Below are 21,845 nucleotides of genomic sequence, written 5' to 3' on the forward strand. Positions count from 1 at the left end.
TACTCTTTAATCAAATGTATACCCAGGAAGACCATAAAGGGCCATAATCCCACAGCTACACTACCACTACTGCCGTGGTCCTCAGCCTTCTTGATGCCGCGACGACCCCCAACCATAAAATTATTTTCGTTGCTACTTCATAACTAATTTTGCTACTGTTATGAATCAGGCGACCCCTGGGAAAGGGTCATTCGACCCCCAAAGGGGTTGCAACCCACAGATTGAGAGCCACTCATCTGCTACCTCTTTTCCTTGGCGTTAGGCTCCCTGAGTAGTTTCACCGTTTACCTGACAAGACATGGGGGCCAGGAGGAGGAGGGGCTAGAGCTGGCAGGCAGACCAGCAGCATCCGGTTAGTGCTTGAAAGATGGACAACTTTGAAAAGCCCCTTCCTTTTTGTCACTGAACCTGAACACAGAACACCCACCGACCCCAGGGTCTCCATGTGCACGAAGTAGCTCCTGCCGATATCCTCAGGCTGTGCAGCCACCCCACCCCTTCCCTAAGCTGAGCCCCCCCTCCCTTTGCGCCCACACACTCACTGCCCCCAACTTTCTGCCTGAACTTGCCCCTTGCTGGGAGCAGTTGGAGCCCCTGCAGATCTGACAAGAGCCGCAGACATGCCTTGCTAGTTAGCAAAAGGCCACTTGGTTTTCAGACGACGTTGGGTTCATTTTTGTTTCAGGTTTAAAGATGGTCACAGGGCAATCGTTGCAGGGGTCTGGCTAGGCTCCACAGCTCCAGAAGACCTTGATTTCAGGGGAGTTTGGAATCCTGTCCTGATTGTCTCCCCCTTGATCAGGAATCTCTAGAATTCCCACCGACACATTCTGTCCCGGCGGCAGGGCACCCTTCAGTTCTTCTGGTCTGTCAGTTGTTCTTGGAGACTTCCATTCCCTCCCCCTCCTGACTCTCCTGCCTCTGCTGCCATAAAATGCTACGAAACAGAAACGACTGGGCCAATTAACTGGGATTTCTGTTTATCAAATGAAACTTTTCACCACCCCAAATCAAAACACCTGGGCCAAACTACCTCCCTATTTCTTTAATCCACTTAACAAATATGCACAGCGAGCCTGTTCAGAGCCAGGCACTGGGATACACTCTGGTCCTGAGAACCTTTCTAGAAACATCCCTGCCCTAAAAGCACTCAAGGTCAAATGGTGGCGATGTAGCCATGCCAAACCAACCCAGTACAAACAACGGGGATGGGGAGAGTCTGGAAGGAACCCAGGGCTAAGGGGCACTGGCATGGTCACTGGCTCTTGGAGGACAGGAGTTTATCAGGAGACCAGGGGTACAGGGAAAGGCATTCTGGGTCCTAAAGGGAAGGAGGGAGGGAATCGGGAGAGAACATAGGAACGGTTTAACTGGAGGACAAGCTGGGAGAACGATACGGCAGTTGGCTTGTCCAGATTTACAGCTTTGGAGACCCGATGGGGCGGGCTTACACTGCCCTATAGGGGCACTGAGTCAGAATTGACCTAATGACAGTGCTTTTCTGGTTTGGGAGGACACATTAAATTGAGGGAAGTGTACAGAGGCTAAAAATTACTTCATCCAACAAAAATGTGGCGAGAAACTACTGTGGTGTCTGGCTAAGTGCAGGAAGGCGATCAATGGTGAGGAACAAAGCTAGGTCCTTCCCACAGATAACTTATCTTACCCAGCCTCAATCTTACCCCATAGCCAGAGACAAAGGGAAATTGGAGAGGCTTTGCAGAAATCCAGATGTAGCAGCTGCTTCCTACATCTCTGCACTCCATTCCCGAAGAACTGCGTTGAGTTAAAGGTTCGAGGTGGAGTTTGGTATTTCATCTTGCTGGGCTGTTTTCCCTCCTCCAGACTCAGAATTCCACAACAGCTCCTCTCCCACCACAGGCGGGGAAGGCCAGACACTTGCTTCCCCAGCCTCCCTCCCAGCCCCGAGGGCTCCATGACCCAGTTCTGGCTGGGATGTAAGGGGAAGACTGCCAAGAGGTCTCTGGAAAGGAAACTTTCCCAGCCTGAAAGAGGCAGACACGAAGGAAACCCCTTCGCTGCAGCCCCCTGGCCCTTGTTTTTGGCCTTCAAGGACAGGAATCTCACAAGGTGCGCGGCAGGTATAGCCTGTCAGATTGGCAATAGGAAGATGTATTGGTTTCCTATAGCTGCTGTAACCAGTTGCCAGAAACGTGAAGGCTTAACCCCTTGCTACTGGATTGCAATTCTGTACGTTGGAAGTTCAACAAGGATTTCATCGGACTAAAATCAGAGTCAGCAGGGATATAGTCCTGTCTGGACGCTCCAGAGGAGAATCCATGGCCTTCCTTCCTTTCCGTTTCTAGAGGTTATTCAGATTCATTGCCTGGTGCAATTGTGTGCCCCCCACCACCACACACACAAACTAAGCAGCACCCTTCTCATGCTGTCATCTGGCCCTTTACAGCTGGGACAGGTTCTCAGAACCCCAACACACACACACACACACACACAGGTTATTCAGATTCATTGCCTGGTGCAATTGTGTCCCCCCCACGGCACCACCCTTCTCATGCTGTCATCTGGCCCTTTACAGCTGGGACGGGTTCTCAAGGGTTTACGGGCCCACTGGTTAATGTGGATCCTTTCCCATGTCCAGGTCCTTAGTATACCTGCAAGGACCCTTTTGTAAAGTCAATAGTCATGGATCTGAGAATTAGGATGGACACCTTTGGAGGCCCATTGTTCTGCCTCCGTAGAAGGATAAGAATGTAGGTCCTGGATGACTTTGAGGAGGAAACCGATCCTGGTATCAACCCCATCTCGGCTCCTTTTCAGAAGAAAACCATAAAGCCCCCGCCAGCCTTTCTAGCTTTGGAGCCCAAACATCCCTCACGGGCACAGAATCAATCTGCGAGATGAACAGCCCAAGGGAGGACAGTGCACAGCTCTATCCAGCCTAGCCCACTGAGCTTCCTATCCTGTGACGGAGCGGGCTAGAAAGGGAAACGTCCACGTGTGTAGCACAGGCTCCGAGTCGGTTCCTAAACCATCTGCACAGACAAGAATGGCTGGCTGGCCGGCCTGCCCACAGCCTGGCACTGAATGAACAGAAAGAGGCATGCACTGGGTCCCAAATGATTCCTGCCGAGTTTCCCAGCCTTTCCTATGCCTGCTGCTAAGTGCTCTACCGGACACCAACACTTCGTGCCCCACCCCAGCCAGGCCAGGGAGGATCCTATCCTAGTCAATTGGCTCTTTAGACTCAGACCCGAAGTTGGAAGAAAGGGAAGCAGGACACAAGGGTGAGTGGGCGAGGAGCAGGGGCTGCTGTGGATGAGGAGAAAGAGGAAAGGAGTATTACGTCTTGCTATGGTCTTTAGACCCCCTTCTACATAGCCAAGAAAATGCTACTGAAACGACCTCTCCATCACTGGACCAGGGTTATAAGGGTAACATGCGATTACTGCCCCCAAAAGCAGCAGCAGCGCCACCCCCCACGCAGAGAAACCTGGAGGTGGGATGGGGCTGTTGGAAAACCACTTGGGAAGCTGTAGTGTTTGGGATATGGATATTGCCGTCTTACCTGTCATGTTAGGAGCTCTAGTGGCATAGTGGTTGCGTCTTGGGCAGCAACCCACGAGGTCCACAGTTTGAAACCACTAGCAGCTCCTCGGGAGAAAGCCGGGGCTTTCAACTCCGGTAGAGTTAGTCTCTGGAACTGGCAGTGCTACCCGGTCCTGTATGTCGTCTTGCTATGAATGGACATCAACTCACTGGTGGGGAGTTTGGCTTGGGTTGCCTGTCATGCTCCCTTGACTGAAGCTACAAGAACTCTCAAGGCTGTTAAGAGTGGCCAGTGGGGAAAAGACCACACCTCTGAGCCCCAAGTGGCTCCTGCAAGGCCGAGATGTGTTCTGGCAGTACCCACGTCCTCAGAGATAAAAGCATGGAGACAAACCTGGTGGCTGAAGGCTTGCTGGGGCAGCATGTGACAAAGTGGGCCACGTGTAGGAGGCATGTGGTGTTTCTGCCAGCGAGAAATTGCGCAAAGGATACAAGGGACCATCGGTGCTCTCAGGGTCTTAGTGGCAGGACTCGTGGGCAATCTATTTTGGTCTACAATGGTCACCAGGTGAAAGAGGGCAGTAAAGTCACCACTACCACGCAAGTCACTGTTTCCCCTTCTTCTCATTTCTTATACCACGGATAGGACTGATGGAGGAGGAGGAGGAGGAGGCAGGGAGAGCCAGAGCACTTGAGCCCACCTGAAGTGCACACACCGAACTGGTACTGTGGGGAGAGTTTGGAATGAAACGACTGTGCTCAAGCGCTGAGTGCTTGATGAGCCCCCAGTGGGGGCTGCACTTGGCAGTTAGTGGGGAAAAGACCACTGCATGTTTACATCTCAACCAAGTTGGTAACTCTTTTTAGAAGAGCTACTTAAAGCATTGTTTTAAAACACTCCAAATTAAATGTGCCTTCTGTGCTTGGGAGCACAGGAAACAAAAGGAAGGGGGGGGGGCTTGGTCCCCACCTTTATGAAAGGTTTAAGGGCCCAGTAACAACTCATGGACTGGTGAATTCTATGGTCCTGTCAGGTAAGCATCGAATAGCTAACTGCAAGATTGGTGATTCCAATGCACCAGGCTCTTGGAGGGAGAAAGACAAGGCTATCTGTTCCTATAGATTCCCAAAGCCTCCGAACTTTATATGGGGTCGTTATGGAATTGATCAAATGACAATGGGTCTGATTTGGGGTTAAGCATCAGAGGACCATTTTCTCTAGTATAGATTAGCTGGAGGGGGGCTGGGCAGAGGACAGTGTTGTCACAGGCGAGAACATTCTTTTCTAGCCACCCCACCTTGGCCCTAGGGATTGCGGCACTTTCTAAATAGTCACGAGTGGCTTCATGCATGTTCAATGTTGTCTGCACTCGAGTTCTGAGTCGTTTTGAAATGAACACTGCAGCGAGCCAAATGATCACACCCCACTTCTTCCCCACATAACAATACCGAAGGGGAGCCAACCGATTTCTGGTACACTAGTCTAGCCATAAATGCCACTGATAATCCGAGACAGATTTACTAAACTTCACGGAAAATAACACACACCATTTTGCATTTGATTCCAGAATTACTGGTCTTCTTATAAAGCTTTTGTTGCATGCACACCAGTGACCAAAATGCTGGGATTTTCAAAAATTACACATTTCTTTAGATGGAATAGTTTTATTTAGCAAAAAGTTGCTATTTCAGATCATCTTCTATTCCATGTATACTGCGGTATAATTTGCACAGTACAAGTGTAAAAGCAGTTGGTTAGCGCCTTGATACTGAACAGACACACAAAATTCAGAGGAAGAACTACAGCTTCCAGTAGAAAAGGAGACATTTAAATACTAGTCCATGAACCAGAATAAAAGACTTTATTGTATTCCGTACATTCATAGGTCACTTCCAGGCTTAGTCACAACACTGTGGTGCTGCGCCCTGATTTCATCTAGATCAACATTGTCTGACAATCGACCTCTCCTGCTCTTGGCCTACAGAGTCAAACAATACCATGTGTTAACAGTGCTGCAGAAAACCAAGTTATTCCGTTCGACTCTTTTCTCATCAATACAAGTTCACGCCCCCTTGCTCAGAATCGTGCAGTACATCACAGAAGAAATGACGTCATAGAAGCACTCACCATCCAGAGTCCAGTGTAGGGCTCCTTTACCCTTTGTATCTCGATAACTAGCTCTTACCAAGGTCCCTCAACAAACAAGCCCCGCAGGTCAGGTACACCTGGTATAGCCCAGAAACCAGTTTCGCTTCTCTGGTCAGTGTGCGCCCCTCGCTGGGAGATGTGGGAGCTTGGTTCTCACAGGGTGTGCGTGGTGGGCACAAGGACATCTGCCTCACAGTGGGAGCTCTTTAAATCCACCACAGGAGCTGTGGGGCACGGGGTCAGGCCGCCATGCCCATGGCCCGCCTGCACCTTGAGATGGGACACCAGGCCCACTGCCCCGTGCTCCAGTGGACCCACCCTCTTGGCTTATTGATGGCCCCCTTGCTTCTCTGATGCTACCCAGGTAGCCTCTCCACAATGCAGCTTTGCTGAGTCTCGCCACTCCCTTTCCTGACACACGAAGCGCACAGCCTTGTGCTTTCACGCCTCCACAGCCTGGGAAGCAAGAGGCTTTTTTTAAACGGGTCTCCTCTTCCTCTACTTGGACTTTGTAATATGCTGGCAATTAGAAGCAGCAATTCAAAACAGAACACACAAACAAATACAAATACAAGCGGAGGGCAGAAGGCACAGAATGGGGAGTAGTCGCAAGGAGAATTTCACCATTTTACTGGCAGAGGACCACCACAACACCAAATCAAACCAAAACACCCAGGAGCCTGGTTTGTTGACAAGCTGGGCTCCTCTGCTAGGCAGGGAGCCAGGTGCTGTGAGCGGACAGCCTGTGTGTCAAGAAAGCAGGCCTATATCAGAACCACGCAGCTGTCCTGTTACATCAGAAAACCCAAGTGATGCGAAAGACAATTCCTCACAAATGCCTGGAGTTTCCCTCCGAGACCACCACCAAGGCCCCCGTGCAAGCTCAGAACAGTCCCTCAACCAAATTTAACAGATGGCTACGTATTTTACATGGAATAAAAACTGGCCAGAAAAATACCTTAGAAAACTCCCCTACCCTCCCCCACCTCCCATGGATTCCATGAGACTTTAAGACATGATAGGATTCTCAATCATTATATGCAAACCACAGAGCCAATATATGTTAGTACTATTTTCTAATTATATCTTTCTGAAAAGGATAAGAATTTGATTTTGACATATTGACAAGGTCTCCAACAGTTATACAGCAATATCTTTTCATTTCTATTATGGGAACTTTACTATAAACATACCATTAATAGAAATGAGCTACTAATCAATACATGTTACAAATGGCTAGAGTGAAAGAAAACACATCTATCTTTAACCCGGATTCTCCATCCAAAAATGTTTAATGACTAAAATAACACAACAGAATCAACAAATGTTTCATTGGCATGTTCATTGTTGTAAACAGCATCTGGCATGAAAAAAGTTTTACCAAAACCTTTTTTATTGATTTTTATAAATTAGGTGGCATTTCCAAAATTTACGGAGTGGTGTTCATTGAAGAGTTCTTATTTAGCAAAGCAGAAACTTGCCGATTCTAAAAGACTTTGCCATGAAATCACGTTGACGGCCAGTCTGTGCCCCGGCCTGATCTTACTAGCCTGTTTATTCTTACAATGCTAAGAGATTCCCTAAAGTTAAACAGCATGTAACTACAAAGCAACTCCAGAAATTAAAGTGGACTTACAACAGCACTAGAAGATTCAAACTTGAAGAAGTAAATCTTCAGAAATAAATGTACAAAAAGGAGAAGGGGGGAAAAAAAGTTGAAGCCACTGAACCGAAAACCTCATTAACAAGGGCAAATACAATCTTACGGCCCCAGCACGGAGAAGCCTCTCTGAGGATTACATTTACACAGACTGCTATACTTTTCAATGTGCACAGAGGTGCGTCATGAAGGTAGAAAAAGTAACCAGGGGAAAATAGTTCAACTGCAATTAGGATAACTCAAGAGGATCAATTTTATTTACATGCTGAATGAAGGCATGAAATGTATTCTCTACATCCATAACTTAAGTACACTCCATTATAATTACAATACTGCAGCAACCTGAGCTGCGCTCTGCTGGGATTGGTTTAAGGGAGGCATTCTGATGTTCCAGAATAAGGTTCTTAACACTGCCCAAGACAAACAAAACCAACCCCACCCCATAGCTTCATAATTCCTTACTGGGTTACCGCTGGCTCTGAGAATTCCTTTCTTCGGCCCCTAATTTTGCGGCTTTCCAAGAGTCAGCACACGTTGCACTTACTTATGAGTTGTTAATGAGGTAATGTGTGTATCAGTGAAAGAAACAGAACGGTCATTCATTCATGGCCTTTGCACAGCTTTATTATTAAGCTATGAGCATCCTGTTGAGGCTAGTCTTACTAGCTGCTAGGTGCACACTTGTCCACAAGAAAAGAAGTTGACTCATTCCCATTCATTCCCCCTTTGCTAGTTGCAGGTTTTGCCTTGTTATTATTATAATTTTTTTTTGCACATCCCTTTTCACTTTACAGTACATTTGACTATAGTGCACAACATGATTCCAAGTTGAAACAGTGGCCCACTGGGCACTGAGCTTCTGATTGGTGAAGAGCAGTCCAATCAGTGCTGGTGTCACTGGGTTACCCCTAACCATGTCCGGCCAGAATCGCACTACACAACCGTAGTGAACCATCGAATCCCAACCACGCCCCCAGGGAGAATGTCACACTAGCACAGTCAGTCTTGAGCTGGCTCTTTATTGGGTGCGCCATCCAGATAGATCTTGAGTGCTTTCTCCTTACGAGGGGAGTATGTTACGCGGTGCCCAGTCTTCTGGAGCCGACTGCTTTCCTTTTTCATCAGTTCATTTCTCTGCTCATCTGTCAATTCCATCAATTCTTCTGTTTTGTCCCTACGTGTAAAAAACATCAATCACATGAGACCAGGATAGCCACCTGCTGCTATCACTAGATGCTTCAGTGCCATCATGTCCCCCAGCAAGATCATGAAATTGGACCGCATGACTGAAGTTAAATCATCTCACCCACTAGAATGCTTCAGATTTCTAATGAGTTTAATGGATTAGCATAGCATCCATTTCTAAAAACATCATAGAGGAACCTCCATGTTACTAGTGGTAATAATAACGATCATTTACTGAGCATCTATTGCATGGCAGGAACTGTGCCAGTTAATTCTTCATTCTTATGAAATCCTGCAAAGTACATGGCCCTTTCTCTATTTCACAGAGGAGGCGTTAAGTAAATAGCAGAGCTTGCATGGAGCCCGGGTCAGCCACACTCCTCGCCAAAGATGATTCCCTTTTCTCTGTGGCTGTGTTGTCAAATACAGAGTCACAGACCACAGGTACCGACTGCTCCAAAATGAGATGGAAGTGGTACAAACCCCAAACATCCAACTCATTGCTGTCAAGCTAATTCCTAGTCATGATGACATTCTAGCCAAGCAACAAACAACCAAGTTCATGCACTGCCTTTGAGCCAAAGCCGACTCATAGTGACCCTATTACACAAGGCAGAGCTGCTTCTGTGGGTTTCCAAGACTGTAACTCTTTATGGGAGTAGAAAGCCCCATCTTTCTTCTGAGGAGTGACTGGTGGTTTCAAACTGCTGGTCTTGCAGTCAGTAGCCCTACTCAAAGCCACTATGATAAAACTGCTCCAAGACGTGACTAAGGATGTGAATCTTCACGGAAATAGATTGCCACATCTTCTCTCCCTTGGCAGGGCTGGTGGGTGTGAACTGCCTCGCTTTCAGTTGGTGGCTGAATGTTGTACCCACTGGGCCACCAGGGCTCCTTCCAAGTAAAAGAAATGCCACATCTCAAAGACTTAGTACTGATGTAAAAGAATGTAAATGGATCATTAATGATTTTTAAATATTGACTATATGCTGTAACGATAAGGTTTGGGTGTACTGCGTGGGATAAAATATATTAATATTACTTTGACCTACTTCTCTTCACTTTTTTAAAAAGGTGTTACAAGAAAATTTCAAAATACGCGTGTAGCTCACTTTGCATTTCTACTGGTCCGTGATTGTATCACGTCAACAAGAGTCGAGATATTTATGAAACAAGCTATGGTCGCACGCCAAAAATGTTCTATCAGAATCAACATAAATATCGTGACTGCTACCTATAAAATATGACGGCACCATCATCACAGATATACAGAGGCCAGACATTCAGGGTAGACACTTTAGGGTTCCAGTCCAGGTCCTGATGAATATCAAGCACAGAAATATCGCAGGGAAACGTTCCTCTGCCCTAAGGGGACAAGAACAAAGGAGTCATCAGCGCAGGCTGCTAGAGAAGCCCACAGAGCATCAGAACAGGCCTCAAGCGCTCTCAGGGGTTACCTTGGCAAATTCAATATCTTCCAAAGGAATTCCACTGATTTCACTAAGCTGTAAACAAAAAAAATCGTCTATTAATTTATTTAAAATAAATTTTCCTTGAAAATTTTTTTTCCCTTTCCCTCACAGAAACAGATTGACTACCCCCCAAGTTTTATTAACATATACTTCCCATACATTTCGGTGGTTTAAACATAGTAAAAAGAGTTGTACAATCATCACTACTATCAATTTTAGACCATTTTCTTCATTCTGTACTCATTATTAGCTCCCCGCTTTCTTCCTCACCTCCCCCACCACAACCACAAGTAACTATTACTGCAATTACTATCGCTATAGATTTACTTGAAATAGCTGACTTCTTTCTCCAAAAAGTAATATGTGATGTTAAAGTGCAGAAGGAAAAAGCTGGAAGTGGAATTATCTCCTACCCATCCCCACCGTGCACAGAACTGTCTTAGAAATAGAAACTTATTGTATTCTTTCCAATGTATACACAATCTAAATATATACTTTCACAATATATAAAAGTCCATTTATAAATGATCTCTTATAACAATTTTATATAGCCTAGACATGAAAATAGGATAGCAAGGACCCTACCTCATTCTCTCCAACAGCTGTACAACGTACCATTTTATTTCCTATGGATGAGGATTAAGGTGTTCCCCAGTTATAAAGAATGCTATGCAATAAACAAGGAGGTTTTTAAAAGTTTGTGTAAAAATGGAAATAAAAGATAACTGGATTTTCCACAAATTTTCTGAAGTCCTTTAGTACTTCCAAATACTCGCACCTATCTTCAAACACTCCTATAAGTGACTTCCTAGACGTGGATCTGGACCTCTGAAATGTGGATAACCAACGCCCGACCCTGAACCAGTGTGATCAAAGGTGCATGACACCAACCGCCTGCTTTCCTTTGACTGCCACATGCTAAGTATTTATTTTCTGAATCTTTACAGCGTGACAGTGAAACAGTACAGTTTTAATTTGTCCTTCTAGGAATTGCCATTTCGTGCTCTTTGTCAAGTTCTAAAATTAGGCAGTTAATCTTATTAATGTAGTCGCTGCTTACAAATTATGGATTATTTTGTTTCTAATGCTCACACATATCTTTCTTCTCTAGAATTAATAAAATCACTGTGATACTTCTGTCTTCTGCCTAGGAGCCCTGGTGGCGTAGTGGTTGTGCAATGGGCTGCTAACCGCAAGGTCAGCAGTTCAAAACCACCAACAGTTCCTCGGGAGAAAGATGAGGCTTTCTACTCCCATAAAGAGTTATAGTCTTGGAAATCCCCAGGGGCAGTTCTACACAGAATTGATTCGATGGCAATGAGTTTAGTTTCGGTTTGGTCTCGTGCCTGAAAGGAATACAATAAATTCCTATTTGTTTAAATGATTTTTATAAATTTTTTTTTATAATTTCAGAATTTATTTTTGTATTTGGTGTGAAATGGACACAGGGGGAGCCAATTATCCCCGTTCCGCTGATTGGATTCACTCTTTCCCCAGACAACGCTCTAATTTCTACTTTTAAAGCACAAAACTCATATGCACAGATCTTCCATTGGATTCTGTATTTGATGCTATTTCATTTGGATTTCTTAGACAGAGAAATTTACTCTACTCACTATGAATTCTAACTTCTCATAAAAAATTAACCTAAGTTACATATCCAGAGGTGACCCACTCCTGAGTGACTGTAAAATTTCAAAGCATCAAATGCTCTATGAAATAAGTGGAATGTGGCAATGCATTCCTCAATAGTGTTGGGTTCTCACTTCCTATACCATCACTTATGAAACACAAGGGAAAATGTGTGCAAGGAAAATCGTATTACTACTGGGTTCATATTCATATATGCAGGGCTTTATCCCAAACACAATGTGTCTAAACATGCCTGTGATCAATGGATGGCTGCAGACAAGTTCTCTCACTAATACACCTGTCTCAGTTTCACTGAACCCCTGTAGTGTAGTGGTTACACTGAGCTGAGATCTGCACGATTGGCAGTTTGAAACCACCAGCAGCTCCATGGGAGACAGACTGGGCTTTCTATTCCTCCAAACAGTTAGAGGTTTGGAAACCCACAGTGGGTCATTATGAGTTGGAGCCTCGATGTCAGTGAGTTTGGGGTTTTTTGGGTGGGTGTTGGTGAGTGTGGGGGGTTAGTTTCATTAGGTTTCTTCCAAAAAAGGGAAAAAAAAAGGTCCAATCAAAATAGTGGTTTCTGACAGGCTCTCTGGGCTATAGTCAAGGCACAAAGTTAACTCAGAAGGTTATGGCAGTTGTTTGTTGGGATCCTGGAGGTGTAATCAGTGTGGAATACATGCATGTTGAGTGTATATGAAAACTAGTGATGGTCAAAAATGAAATAGAATGCGTACAGATTGATACAGCAGGCATGAGTAAACTGAGAAGGAATGGCACTGGCCAACCTGACCCATAGTCACACGGTGTCCTATTCTGGGAACGACCCACTGAAGAGGGCTGGCATGACGTTTACTGCTGTGAGAGCTATCTATCCTACAATACCACACTGTCAGTGATAAAATAATAGCTATAACCTTACAAGGAACAGTAGTTTCTATGACTATTATTCAAATGTATGCACCAATCATTAAAGCCAACGATGTGAAAATTGAAGGTTTTTACCAACTCCTGGAATCTGAAATTGATCAAACATGCTATCAGGATGCATTGATAACTATTGGTGATTAGAATACGGAAGTTGGAAATTAGGGCTTTAGCAGACAGAAATGACTTTGGAGATCACAGGATAGAATTTTGCAAAGCCAGTGAGTTATTCATCACAAATAACTCTTTTCAACAACATAAATGGCAATTACACATGTGGCTCTCACCAGAAGAAATGGACAGAAATCAAACTGATTACTTCTGTGAAAAGAAACGGTGGAGAACCCAACTGAGTCAGAATAAGGCTGGGGAGGATTCCAGAACAGGCCATGAGTCACGCATATATAAATTCATGGTAAAACTCAAGAAAACGAACATACAAGTTCACAAGAGCGAAATCACAACTTTGCTTCAAAAGGGGGCTTCAAAAAAATCCATGAGAAAATTCCAACTCCTTTCTGTTCCCCATGAACTTCTGAAGCCTCCTCACATCTCACCTGGATGTAGAGATCGTCTTCTGGACTAGACTTGATGAATAGACTGAACAGGAAGACCAGAGTTCTGCGATGCCATCAAAGACATCGAATATAAAGAAAGTGAAAGGTCATTACAAAGAGAGGAAAGAAAAAAATGACCCAAACAGATATCAAAAGAATCTCTTAAACATAAACTAACTAAAACCAAAAGAAAAATGATGCCAAAGGCAGAAACAAAAGATTTCAAGGATGGCTTGAGAAATTATCAAATATTTTCATTAATATCACATGGAAGTAAAATTTGCCAAGTTAATGAAAACATAGTTATAGCAGTACATCAAGAGGCAACTGCCAGAAATTCAAGCTGGATTTCGAAGAGGAGCTGGAACTAGGGATATATCAATGCTAGCATCAGGTGGATCTCAGCGGAAGACACGTGAATACCAGAAAGAAGCTTACTTGGGTTTCATTAACTATGCAGAGGCATTTGACTATGTGGATCACAACAAATTATGAAAGACATTGTGAAGAATGGGCACTCCAGACCTGTACACAGACCACAGGGACACTGTGTGGTTTAAAACCAGAAAAGGTATGCATTACGATTGTAACCTTTCACTATACTTCACTGTATGATTATTATGAGGAAATAATCCAAGAAGCTGGACTATATGGAGAACATGGTATCAGGATTAGAGAAGACTCATAAACAAACAACTCTGTCTTGGAAGACGTACAACCAGAATTCTCTTAGAAGCGTGGATGGCAAGACGACCTGGCCTGGAAGGTACAGAGTAAGAACAAAAAAGAGGAAGTTCCTCCATGAAGTTGTCCGAAAGAGTGGTTGCAAAGATGGGTTCAAACAGGTATGCCTGTGAGGAGGGCACCGATCCAGACAGACGGGAAGATCACAGGGCTCATCACGAAGTTTTAAGAAAATGGAAAGCTGCAAAGGTGAGAAAAGGGAGAGGAAAGTTGTGCAAAGGAATTTCTCCTCCCATGATGACTATGTACCAACTTGTTCTTCAAAGGCAGTCAGGCTGCCCTGTGAGAATTTCATTGGGACGTCTTACCTCATCCACTCTCCAGCCCTATCCTGCCCATTTCAGCTACTTTCTATTTCCCAAAGCAAAGTACACATAAAAGGAATATGAGTTGAGTTCCTTGAGGAAGCCAAGGCTGCCACTGTGAAGTGGTCTGTTTCAAAGCATTCAGAATTCTTCAGCGAAGGGCTCCAGAGATGAAAACATTGCCTACATGGCCCTAGATGGAAGCTATGTTAAGAATCAGTAGCTTCTGATACCAAGGGCTCAATAGAAAGTAAAGGTGTAAAAAAGAATGAAGGCAACATATGTACAAACATGCCTGATGCAATCGATATATTGATTTCAACAAGAGTTGTAAGAGTCCCCAACAAAAAGATCTTTTAATAATAATAATAATAATAATAATAAACCCAATGGCTTTTTATCTTGATACTTTTGCTTCGTCAAGGCTTCTATGATTCAATGGCAATACTTTTTGATTTACCTTGTGATTTTAGCTCGTTTTGTTTAAAATGCGCTTACCTTTTCTCGCAATTCATCAACACAACTGCTTTCCAACACAACTTCCTGGAAGGGATCCAACCTCATCTCTGAAGGCCTCCATCGCCTGGACAGAACTGCAAGCTGCGACATGGACTTCATCTTCTCTACCCCTAAAGACATGCACGATTGGGCCGTCATCTGACTTTCTCCAAAGGCTCTCAATTTGACTTTTCCTACAGTGCCCGGCTAAACAGAAAGCTTCAGTGCAAGTGCTATTCTTATTTTTTTCCCCTCAAGAGATTAACTTGTATATTTTTCCAAATGAACAAATCGTGAAACACATGATTCCAATGTGAAGGTGTTAATACACATAAATGATGACTTGGAAAAGAAAAAAGCCCTTTATAAAAAAAAAAAAAATCTGAGTTTCAAATCCCCAAGACTCCTGAGAAGAAATTAACAGAATAGAGCAGCAAAAGCCATTTCACACCAGGAGGGTAGAGGTAAAGTTGGGAGAGGAGGGGAGGAAAAGGGCAGGGGGCCTGCAACGAATGATACAACTGTCACTCCCACCACCCCTAGAAGGACAAACAACAGAAACCACAGTGGCAGGGAGACAGCGGTTGGTGTAAGATATGAAAATAATAATTTATAATTTATCAAGGAGTCATAAGGGGGCGGGGAGTAGGGGGAAGATTTGATACCAAGGGCTCAAATAGAAAATAAATATTTAGAAAATGATGGCAACATATGTACAAATATGCTTAATACAATTGATGTAGGATTGCTATAAGAGCCCCCAATAAAATGATCTTTTAAAAAAAGCCCTCACACAATTTGAAATTCCATGGAAGTGGCTGTACATTTCAAGTTTTTCCACATCAAACTTTTCAGTAATATTGCATATGAAGATTCATTTGTTACAAAATAATGCACTGTTAATTAACTTGAAATCTGCTTACAATCTGAGGCCTTAAAACTTCACGATTCCGATAATCTCACAAATTTTTGAAGCTCCCTCATATACTGATAAGTGTATGACACTGGTTTCCATATATGCTCACTGAATAATTTACATTTAAATCAGAAAGCTAAAATAACAATAATATTAAATCAGAAAGCTTTGTTCCGAGCCAGTTCAGTATCTGTGGTGATCCATAAATATGTTATACTTCATTGGTTTCTTGGGAGCGTGAGTCAATTACATCATTCACAACTTACACTGTACAGCGCACCGTAAGGACACAATGTGCAATAATGTTAATTTTGGCTTCATTTAGTTAATTTGGAAAGGCATTTATTGCGTTTCTTGCCACTTAGAAATCTGGAGGAATATGCTGAATCTTTGGAGAGAAGCCATCCCCAGATGCACTACACTTGTTCTGTTTCTAATACAGATTTTTATCTTACTAGCTTACAGGGCACTCACGGCTGGGGACTTTAAACATCACCTACCTCCATATTGACCTACTGTCTGACCTTACATATAGGGATGGATAAGCTAGGGCTAGGTATTCCTGTGATCGTCCCCATCAGTGTGAACTCTCTGAGGGTTGGCTGGGGTGCAATGTGTGTGAAGGTTTAGTATTAATGTCTGGGTTGTTTCTCATCAGTGTGATTGGGAGAAATTCAAGAGAACAAGAACTATGGTGTAAGACTTCCCCATAATCCACCACTAGCAGGGTGGGGCTTCCCAGTATGAATTCTCTGGTGTTGGGTAAGGGAGGAGCTGTGTGTGAAGGCTCTCCCCCAGTGTCTGCACTCCTACCGCTTCTCTCCTGTGTGAACCCTCTGGTGTTGAGTGAGGTGGGTGCTCTGTCTGAAGGGCTTTCCACAATCCTGACATTCATGAGGCTTTCCCCCTGTGTTTTTTCATGCTGGCTGAGTGATGAGCTGTGACTTAAGGATTTCCCACGTTCATTGCATCTATAGGGCTTTTCCTTGGTGTGAAGTCTTTGGTGTTCTATAAGAAGGGAGCTCTGGCTGAAGGCTCTGCCACATTCATTGCATTAATAGGGCTTTTCTCCAGCGTGGATCCGCTGAAGTTTAAATAAAGATGAACTGTGGCTGAAGGCCTTGCCGCAAATTTAAAAGGTAGGCAAAAAGGAAACGAAGCATCCAATGAAGTGTTGAGAATGAATCATTTACTTTTTTCCCATCCAGTTTCAGCAGGCTATCCTGCAACCACTAGTCCCAATTCCATTCCTCCCGAGTCATACTTGACATTGCTCTACCAATTACTCTCTTCTTTGGATCTCCAATCTCTGCTTCTCTGCTGGCTCCCAACTCACAATCTAAAATTACAATCCGATCAACTTCACTTTATTCTCTTTTCCCACTCAAGCTGTCATCAAACCAGTTTTCCAATTGATTTTGACTCATGGGAACCCCCTGAACACATGAACTCTTCTCTTTTCATTTATTCCCTATACTGGTTCTTCAAACACAGCTCGACTGTCCCCTTTCCCTCTGGTGTGCTGATGCTCTCTGGTGCAGTGATTTGGTTCCTCAGATGCCTATGGATGACTGTTCAGACTTACGAGTTTCTCCCACTAGACTACGTGTGTCAGGAGGGCATTCACTGCCACTCATTTTCATAGCACAAGTCTGGTAAATCACAGGTCAATAAATATTTCTTACCTTTAATTACAAGCCTCACTCGACTATTTTGCTGCAAAAATATACACTAAAATGAGACTGACACAGGCATCCATGATCAAGTAATGTTTCCTGGCTTATATATACTAGTCTCTATTTAATCCTTCCTCACCACTCTGATGTCCTTGGTGAGCTCCTTCCAGGCCTGCTTGGACCCAGTGATCTTGTCTAAGGGTCTCAGCTACTTGGTGAAGGAATCAGCAGGGGAACGCTTCCCTACACAATGGTTGACACTGTTCTTGCAGCCCCTGGCCTCTCCAGTCAGGTCTTCAACCATTTAAATGTAAACTGAATCCGACCTGAAGTGGCCTTGGGGAGGTGTAAGCATTACAGAACTAGTTATTGACCCTGATGTTATTTCTCAAAAACAACCCCGCCCCTGCAACACCAGCTTCCTCTAAAAAAAAAGGACATTTACAACATACTACCCATGATCCTTAAACCTGGGAAGTATGACAAATAAAAAAATGCTCTGCTATGTCAACATTCTCAAAATCTCTTGACAAATTATCAATACCACAGCTAGGGGAGGGTGGGGGGAAAGAAAATAAGTCATAAAACAAGTTGACAAAATAATAAGCATGGCTAAGAAATTATTAGCAGAATTTCCTGTAAGAAATACTAAAAATCTAACTTTGAACTTATAAGTTCTAAGGAGAAATTACAGTTTTCAAAATTAGAGAAAAGAAGAAATATTCAAAAGGAGACCAGAAACTAGAGAAAGAGAAACCCGGAGGACACTAGAGGTACGCTCAAAAATAACTGGTGCCAGTTGGTTAAGAAAAAAGGAAAGACAATCTCAGGGAGGGCCCAAGGGTAGAAATCATACCAATCTATAACAATGATTTCTCTATGCTTAATGAAATACAAATATTTTAAGTATTCAATTCCTGGTAACTCATTATTTGATTCTAAAAGGAAAAGTACAGGGTTTCAAGAAGATTCTAAACTGGTATTTCCCCCTTAAAATATCGACAATACCATCAAGGACTTCAAGGAAGACCTCCCAGTTGCTGGAAATATTGATATCCTCTTCATAAACATGATAATCCAAAAAGACAGTGCCAGGATTCTTCCATGTTTTCTTCCTTAGACGAAACCTACAAACATGATTATTTCAAACTGTTCAGAGATTCTTAACAACTTAAAAAACTGGCACTGACAATGCCAAGGAAAAATGAACTATGTTCAAATACTAAAGTCAGATAAATGGTTATTCATTTAAATAGACTCGGGGGAAACGTACCTAATGCATCCAATATTTCAAATGTAGTATCTCCCAGAACAATGGCAAGTAGAAGTCTAAAGCCGGTGTTTAAGACTTGCAATCCTTCTAGTTTCAGACATGCATGCTGGTCTACGTTCTTTAACTACACAAATTCCCTTCAAGTCAGTCACCCAGGATGCTCTGATTTTTATCTTACCTGTCGATACTGAGCTCCAAACCACATTGCTCCCTGAGTTGAGGAATTAATTCCTCTTTTGAATGCCGGACGGTCATTCCTTTAGCAAACACAGCATCTAGCAGAAATTTGCATGGCTAAAATATAAACATAGACAGTTAGTACTGAATATATCGTAAAACAAGAAACTGCAATGTCATAATGAAGTGCCTGAGTTTCAGGATCTTGATTCCCAGGTTCACATCCCGGCTTCATGCCTTACTAGCTGTGCAATCTTGGGCAAGTTTACTTACTTGGTGCCTCAGTTTTCTCATCTATAAATTCGGACAGTAGCTTTACTAGGCATTGTGAAGATTAGGGATAGCATTCTTTATTTCCTTTGAACAGAATGATGACAATTTTGAAAGTAAAAAGAACCACTTTTATGGAGAAACAGAGAAATGCATATGTATTTTCCTAAGACACTGTCTCAAAAGAAGCAGTGTTCAGACACAGCACACTTAGAAGAAACATGTTAAATCAAAGTGATTGCATTAAGTTACACTTAAGAGATATGATGGATCACCCCCACCCCCATTTTGTCCGACGGCGTTTTATGAAAACGGTATTCCTTGTGTCACACTTGTCAAGGAACATTTGTACGTTTGATCTGGTGTGCACAGGCTGGAATGAGCTGGAACAGACGTGGACAGCATCTGACAACAGCAACAACAAGCATGCAAGAGCAATGTCTAGCACACAGTGAATGAAAGGAAACGCAGAAATGACCGATAGACTCTACAGGTCCGTAGTTATAACCTGACCAGTATGAGTATGCAACCACTCATTCTGACAAGGCATGCACAACTGCTGCTGTTAGGTAGTTAGGTGTTACGGAGTTGGTTCTGACTCATTGCAGCTGAGATGTAGTCAGTTAATACAGTCCTTCCCGCCATCATTCCTTATGCGAGTTCTCGGAGATCTGGACACGGCCTGTGACTACTGGAAAGGCACTCTCTGCAATGCTAGTCAACATACAGGTGGGATTCAATGCCGACATTAGTAGAGGGTCTGAACCAAGGTAGACCCTTTGTTTCTTTAGGGGGATGGTCAGTGAAAGACACGCGCCACAACTCAAAGGCATTCCTGTGTGTGAAAGAGCCATCTCTGACACAGGTCCATCACAAGAGCATGTTTGAGATCTCTGTCTGAAGTGGCAGAGGTCGAGAGTAGAGGCTGAGGCAAAGAAACCAAGAGACAGAACAAAGGAGCAATGTCAAGATTATGGGACTGTGAGGCTAAGTGAAAGGGGCTTCCCGGTCCACCGAGGCAGAGGCCAAGGGAGCACGTGGTTAAGAGACTGAGGAACAGAGAGAGACTGTCTGCTGGCTGAGGCGGCGCTGCTATGGACCAATGGCTGTATCCTTACTGTTTACTCATCTTGACTTTTGGTAACTAACCTGTTAATCTCTCTAATCAGCCTCCCGAATCTTGCATGTTCTGTGTGGCCATTGCAGAGATGGAGAGGGGCTTGGGAGAAACAACTGGTGTCAGAATAGGTGAGGAGGAAGTGTGGAGGCATGTCTGACTCCTGCCTGGTGGCGACAGGGAAGCTGGAGGAGGTGGAACACAGCCTTCTCCGTGCCATTTTTTCACAGTGACCCTATGTCCAAAAGGACAAAACATTGCCCCGTCCGGAGCCATCCTCCAATTGTTACTGTGTGGAGTCCACTGTGCCAACCCCCTTGTCGAGGCCTTCCTCTTTTTCACGCGCCTCCACTCTGCCAAGCACGCCGTCCTTCTCCAGACACTGGTCTGTCTGCCACACACACACAGCCCCTCTGAAAAGGATGGACCCTCTGTGCACCCCAGCCTTTGTAGCAGCACTGTGGTGCTGGGAAGTGACAAACAGTGGCCCCCAGGCAGATTTCAGTCCACTGCCCGTTCTAGGAAATCAAACTTGACTGGACAAGAGCCACCTTTTAATTTACAGAGGGAGCTCTGGTTTTTTTTTTCTTTTCCCTCTAGTTCTTTTTTTTTTTTTTTAACATTTTATTAGGGGCTCATACAACTGTTATCACAATCCATACACACATCAATTGTGTAAAGCGCATTTGTACATCATTCTCAAAACATGTTCTCTCCACTTAAAAGGAGCTCTTGTTTTGTTGTGGGTACAAGCTGGCCTGCTAACTGCAAGGGCAGCAGCTGGAACCCTCCAAGTGCCCCTCAGGGGAAAGGTGAGGCTTCCTACCTGTCAATAGTTAGTCGCAGAAACCCCCAGGGGCAGGGGCACTCCTACTCTGTCCTATAGGGGCACTATGAGTCAGAATCAACTGGATGGCAGTGAGTGAGCGAGTGAGTTTCTGGACCATCCATGCATACGTCTGTGCTTCAAGCGGCTGAACTGCTGCCACAGAAATCATAGGGCCCGCAAAGCTACAATGTTAGCTTGGAAACTCTGCTGAACAGTGCGACGGGAAGTCAAAAGAAACGACTGCTAACAAAATCTCTTCACGACAAAATGAAAGCTTACATTGTGCTACTCACCTCTTGCTCATTGACCAAGAGCTGGTACACCTTAACTCTGTATTCTCCTTTCTTCAGTGCTCTCCCCAGTCTAATGGTAATCTGCAAATTAAAATAGTTCTCGGCTTAGACGTGCTACCCCAACAGAAGGAAGACACAGTCCACTCTCACCCTGTGTTTACAGCTTTGTTTTTCAAAATCTCTAGCTCTCTGACAGCAAGCAGGTCTCTCACCACTAGTACCTGGAACAGTCAGACACACAGGCAACAGTAGTTTGTTTCTCAGAGGAATCAAGCAAAACACACAACCCGAGAAAAGGGTTCCTTTCAGGGTATCCGTTTCACCTTACTAGAACATAGTGCAAGCTGTTCTCAAATCTATCACTTGAAAGTTTACAATCATTCAAAGACGATCTTAATCAACCTTATTGTCATCTGAGAAGGATGAAAGTGTCTCATTCAGCCGGACGCTCTCAAACTCCTGATTGCTGGCATAGACTCGGAAGACCTTGAAGTGAGAGGACAGCACTCCCACAAAGGGCTCCAACTGGTGTTTGAAAGCAGCCAGAGTAATTCTTTTATCCACCTGCACCATTAACCCTAAGCAAAGAAAAACAAAAACCAGAGCGAGCAGTTTAAGAGCCCATTTAAAGCAC

General features: G+C 44.1%; 1 protein-coding gene across 2 annotated transcripts in view; it reads right to left on the bottom strand.

Moving 5' to 3' along the window:
* Window positions 1-5,367: 5,367 nt before the first annotated feature.
* The window catches only part of USP47 (ubiquitin specific peptidase 47), a 95,309-nt gene continuing 78,831 nt past the window's right edge, over window positions 5,368-21,845 (bottom strand). For both annotated transcript variants that reach the window (XM_013006971.3, XM_045290929.1), the window contains exons 21-28: window positions 21,614-21,789; window positions 21,212-21,292; window positions 18,704-18,819; window positions 18,261-18,379; window positions 14,661-14,791; window positions 9,980-10,027; window positions 9,757-9,887; window positions 5,368-8,511 (exon numbers count right to left, since the gene is read on the bottom strand). In XM_013006971.3, the coding sequence (XP_012862425.1) occupies window positions 8,337-8,511; window positions 9,757-9,887; window positions 9,980-10,027; window positions 14,661-14,791; window positions 18,261-18,379; window positions 18,704-18,819; window positions 21,212-21,292; window positions 21,614-21,789 (977 nt within the window). In that variant the 3' untranslated portion in view covers window positions 5,368-8,336. The remainder of the gene's footprint in view (window positions 8,512-9,756; window positions 9,888-9,979; window positions 10,028-14,660; window positions 14,792-18,260; window positions 18,380-18,703; window positions 18,820-21,211; window positions 21,293-21,613; window positions 21,790-21,845) is intronic.

Source organism: Echinops telfairi, unplaced genomic scaffold (genome assembly GCF_000313985.2).
Source record: "Echinops telfairi isolate 266 unplaced genomic scaffold, ASM31398v2 ScPeMD7_60;HRSCAF=208, whole genome shotgun sequence".
Lineage (NCBI taxonomy): Eukaryota > Metazoa > Chordata > Mammalia > Afrosoricida > Tenrecidae > Echinops > Echinops telfairi.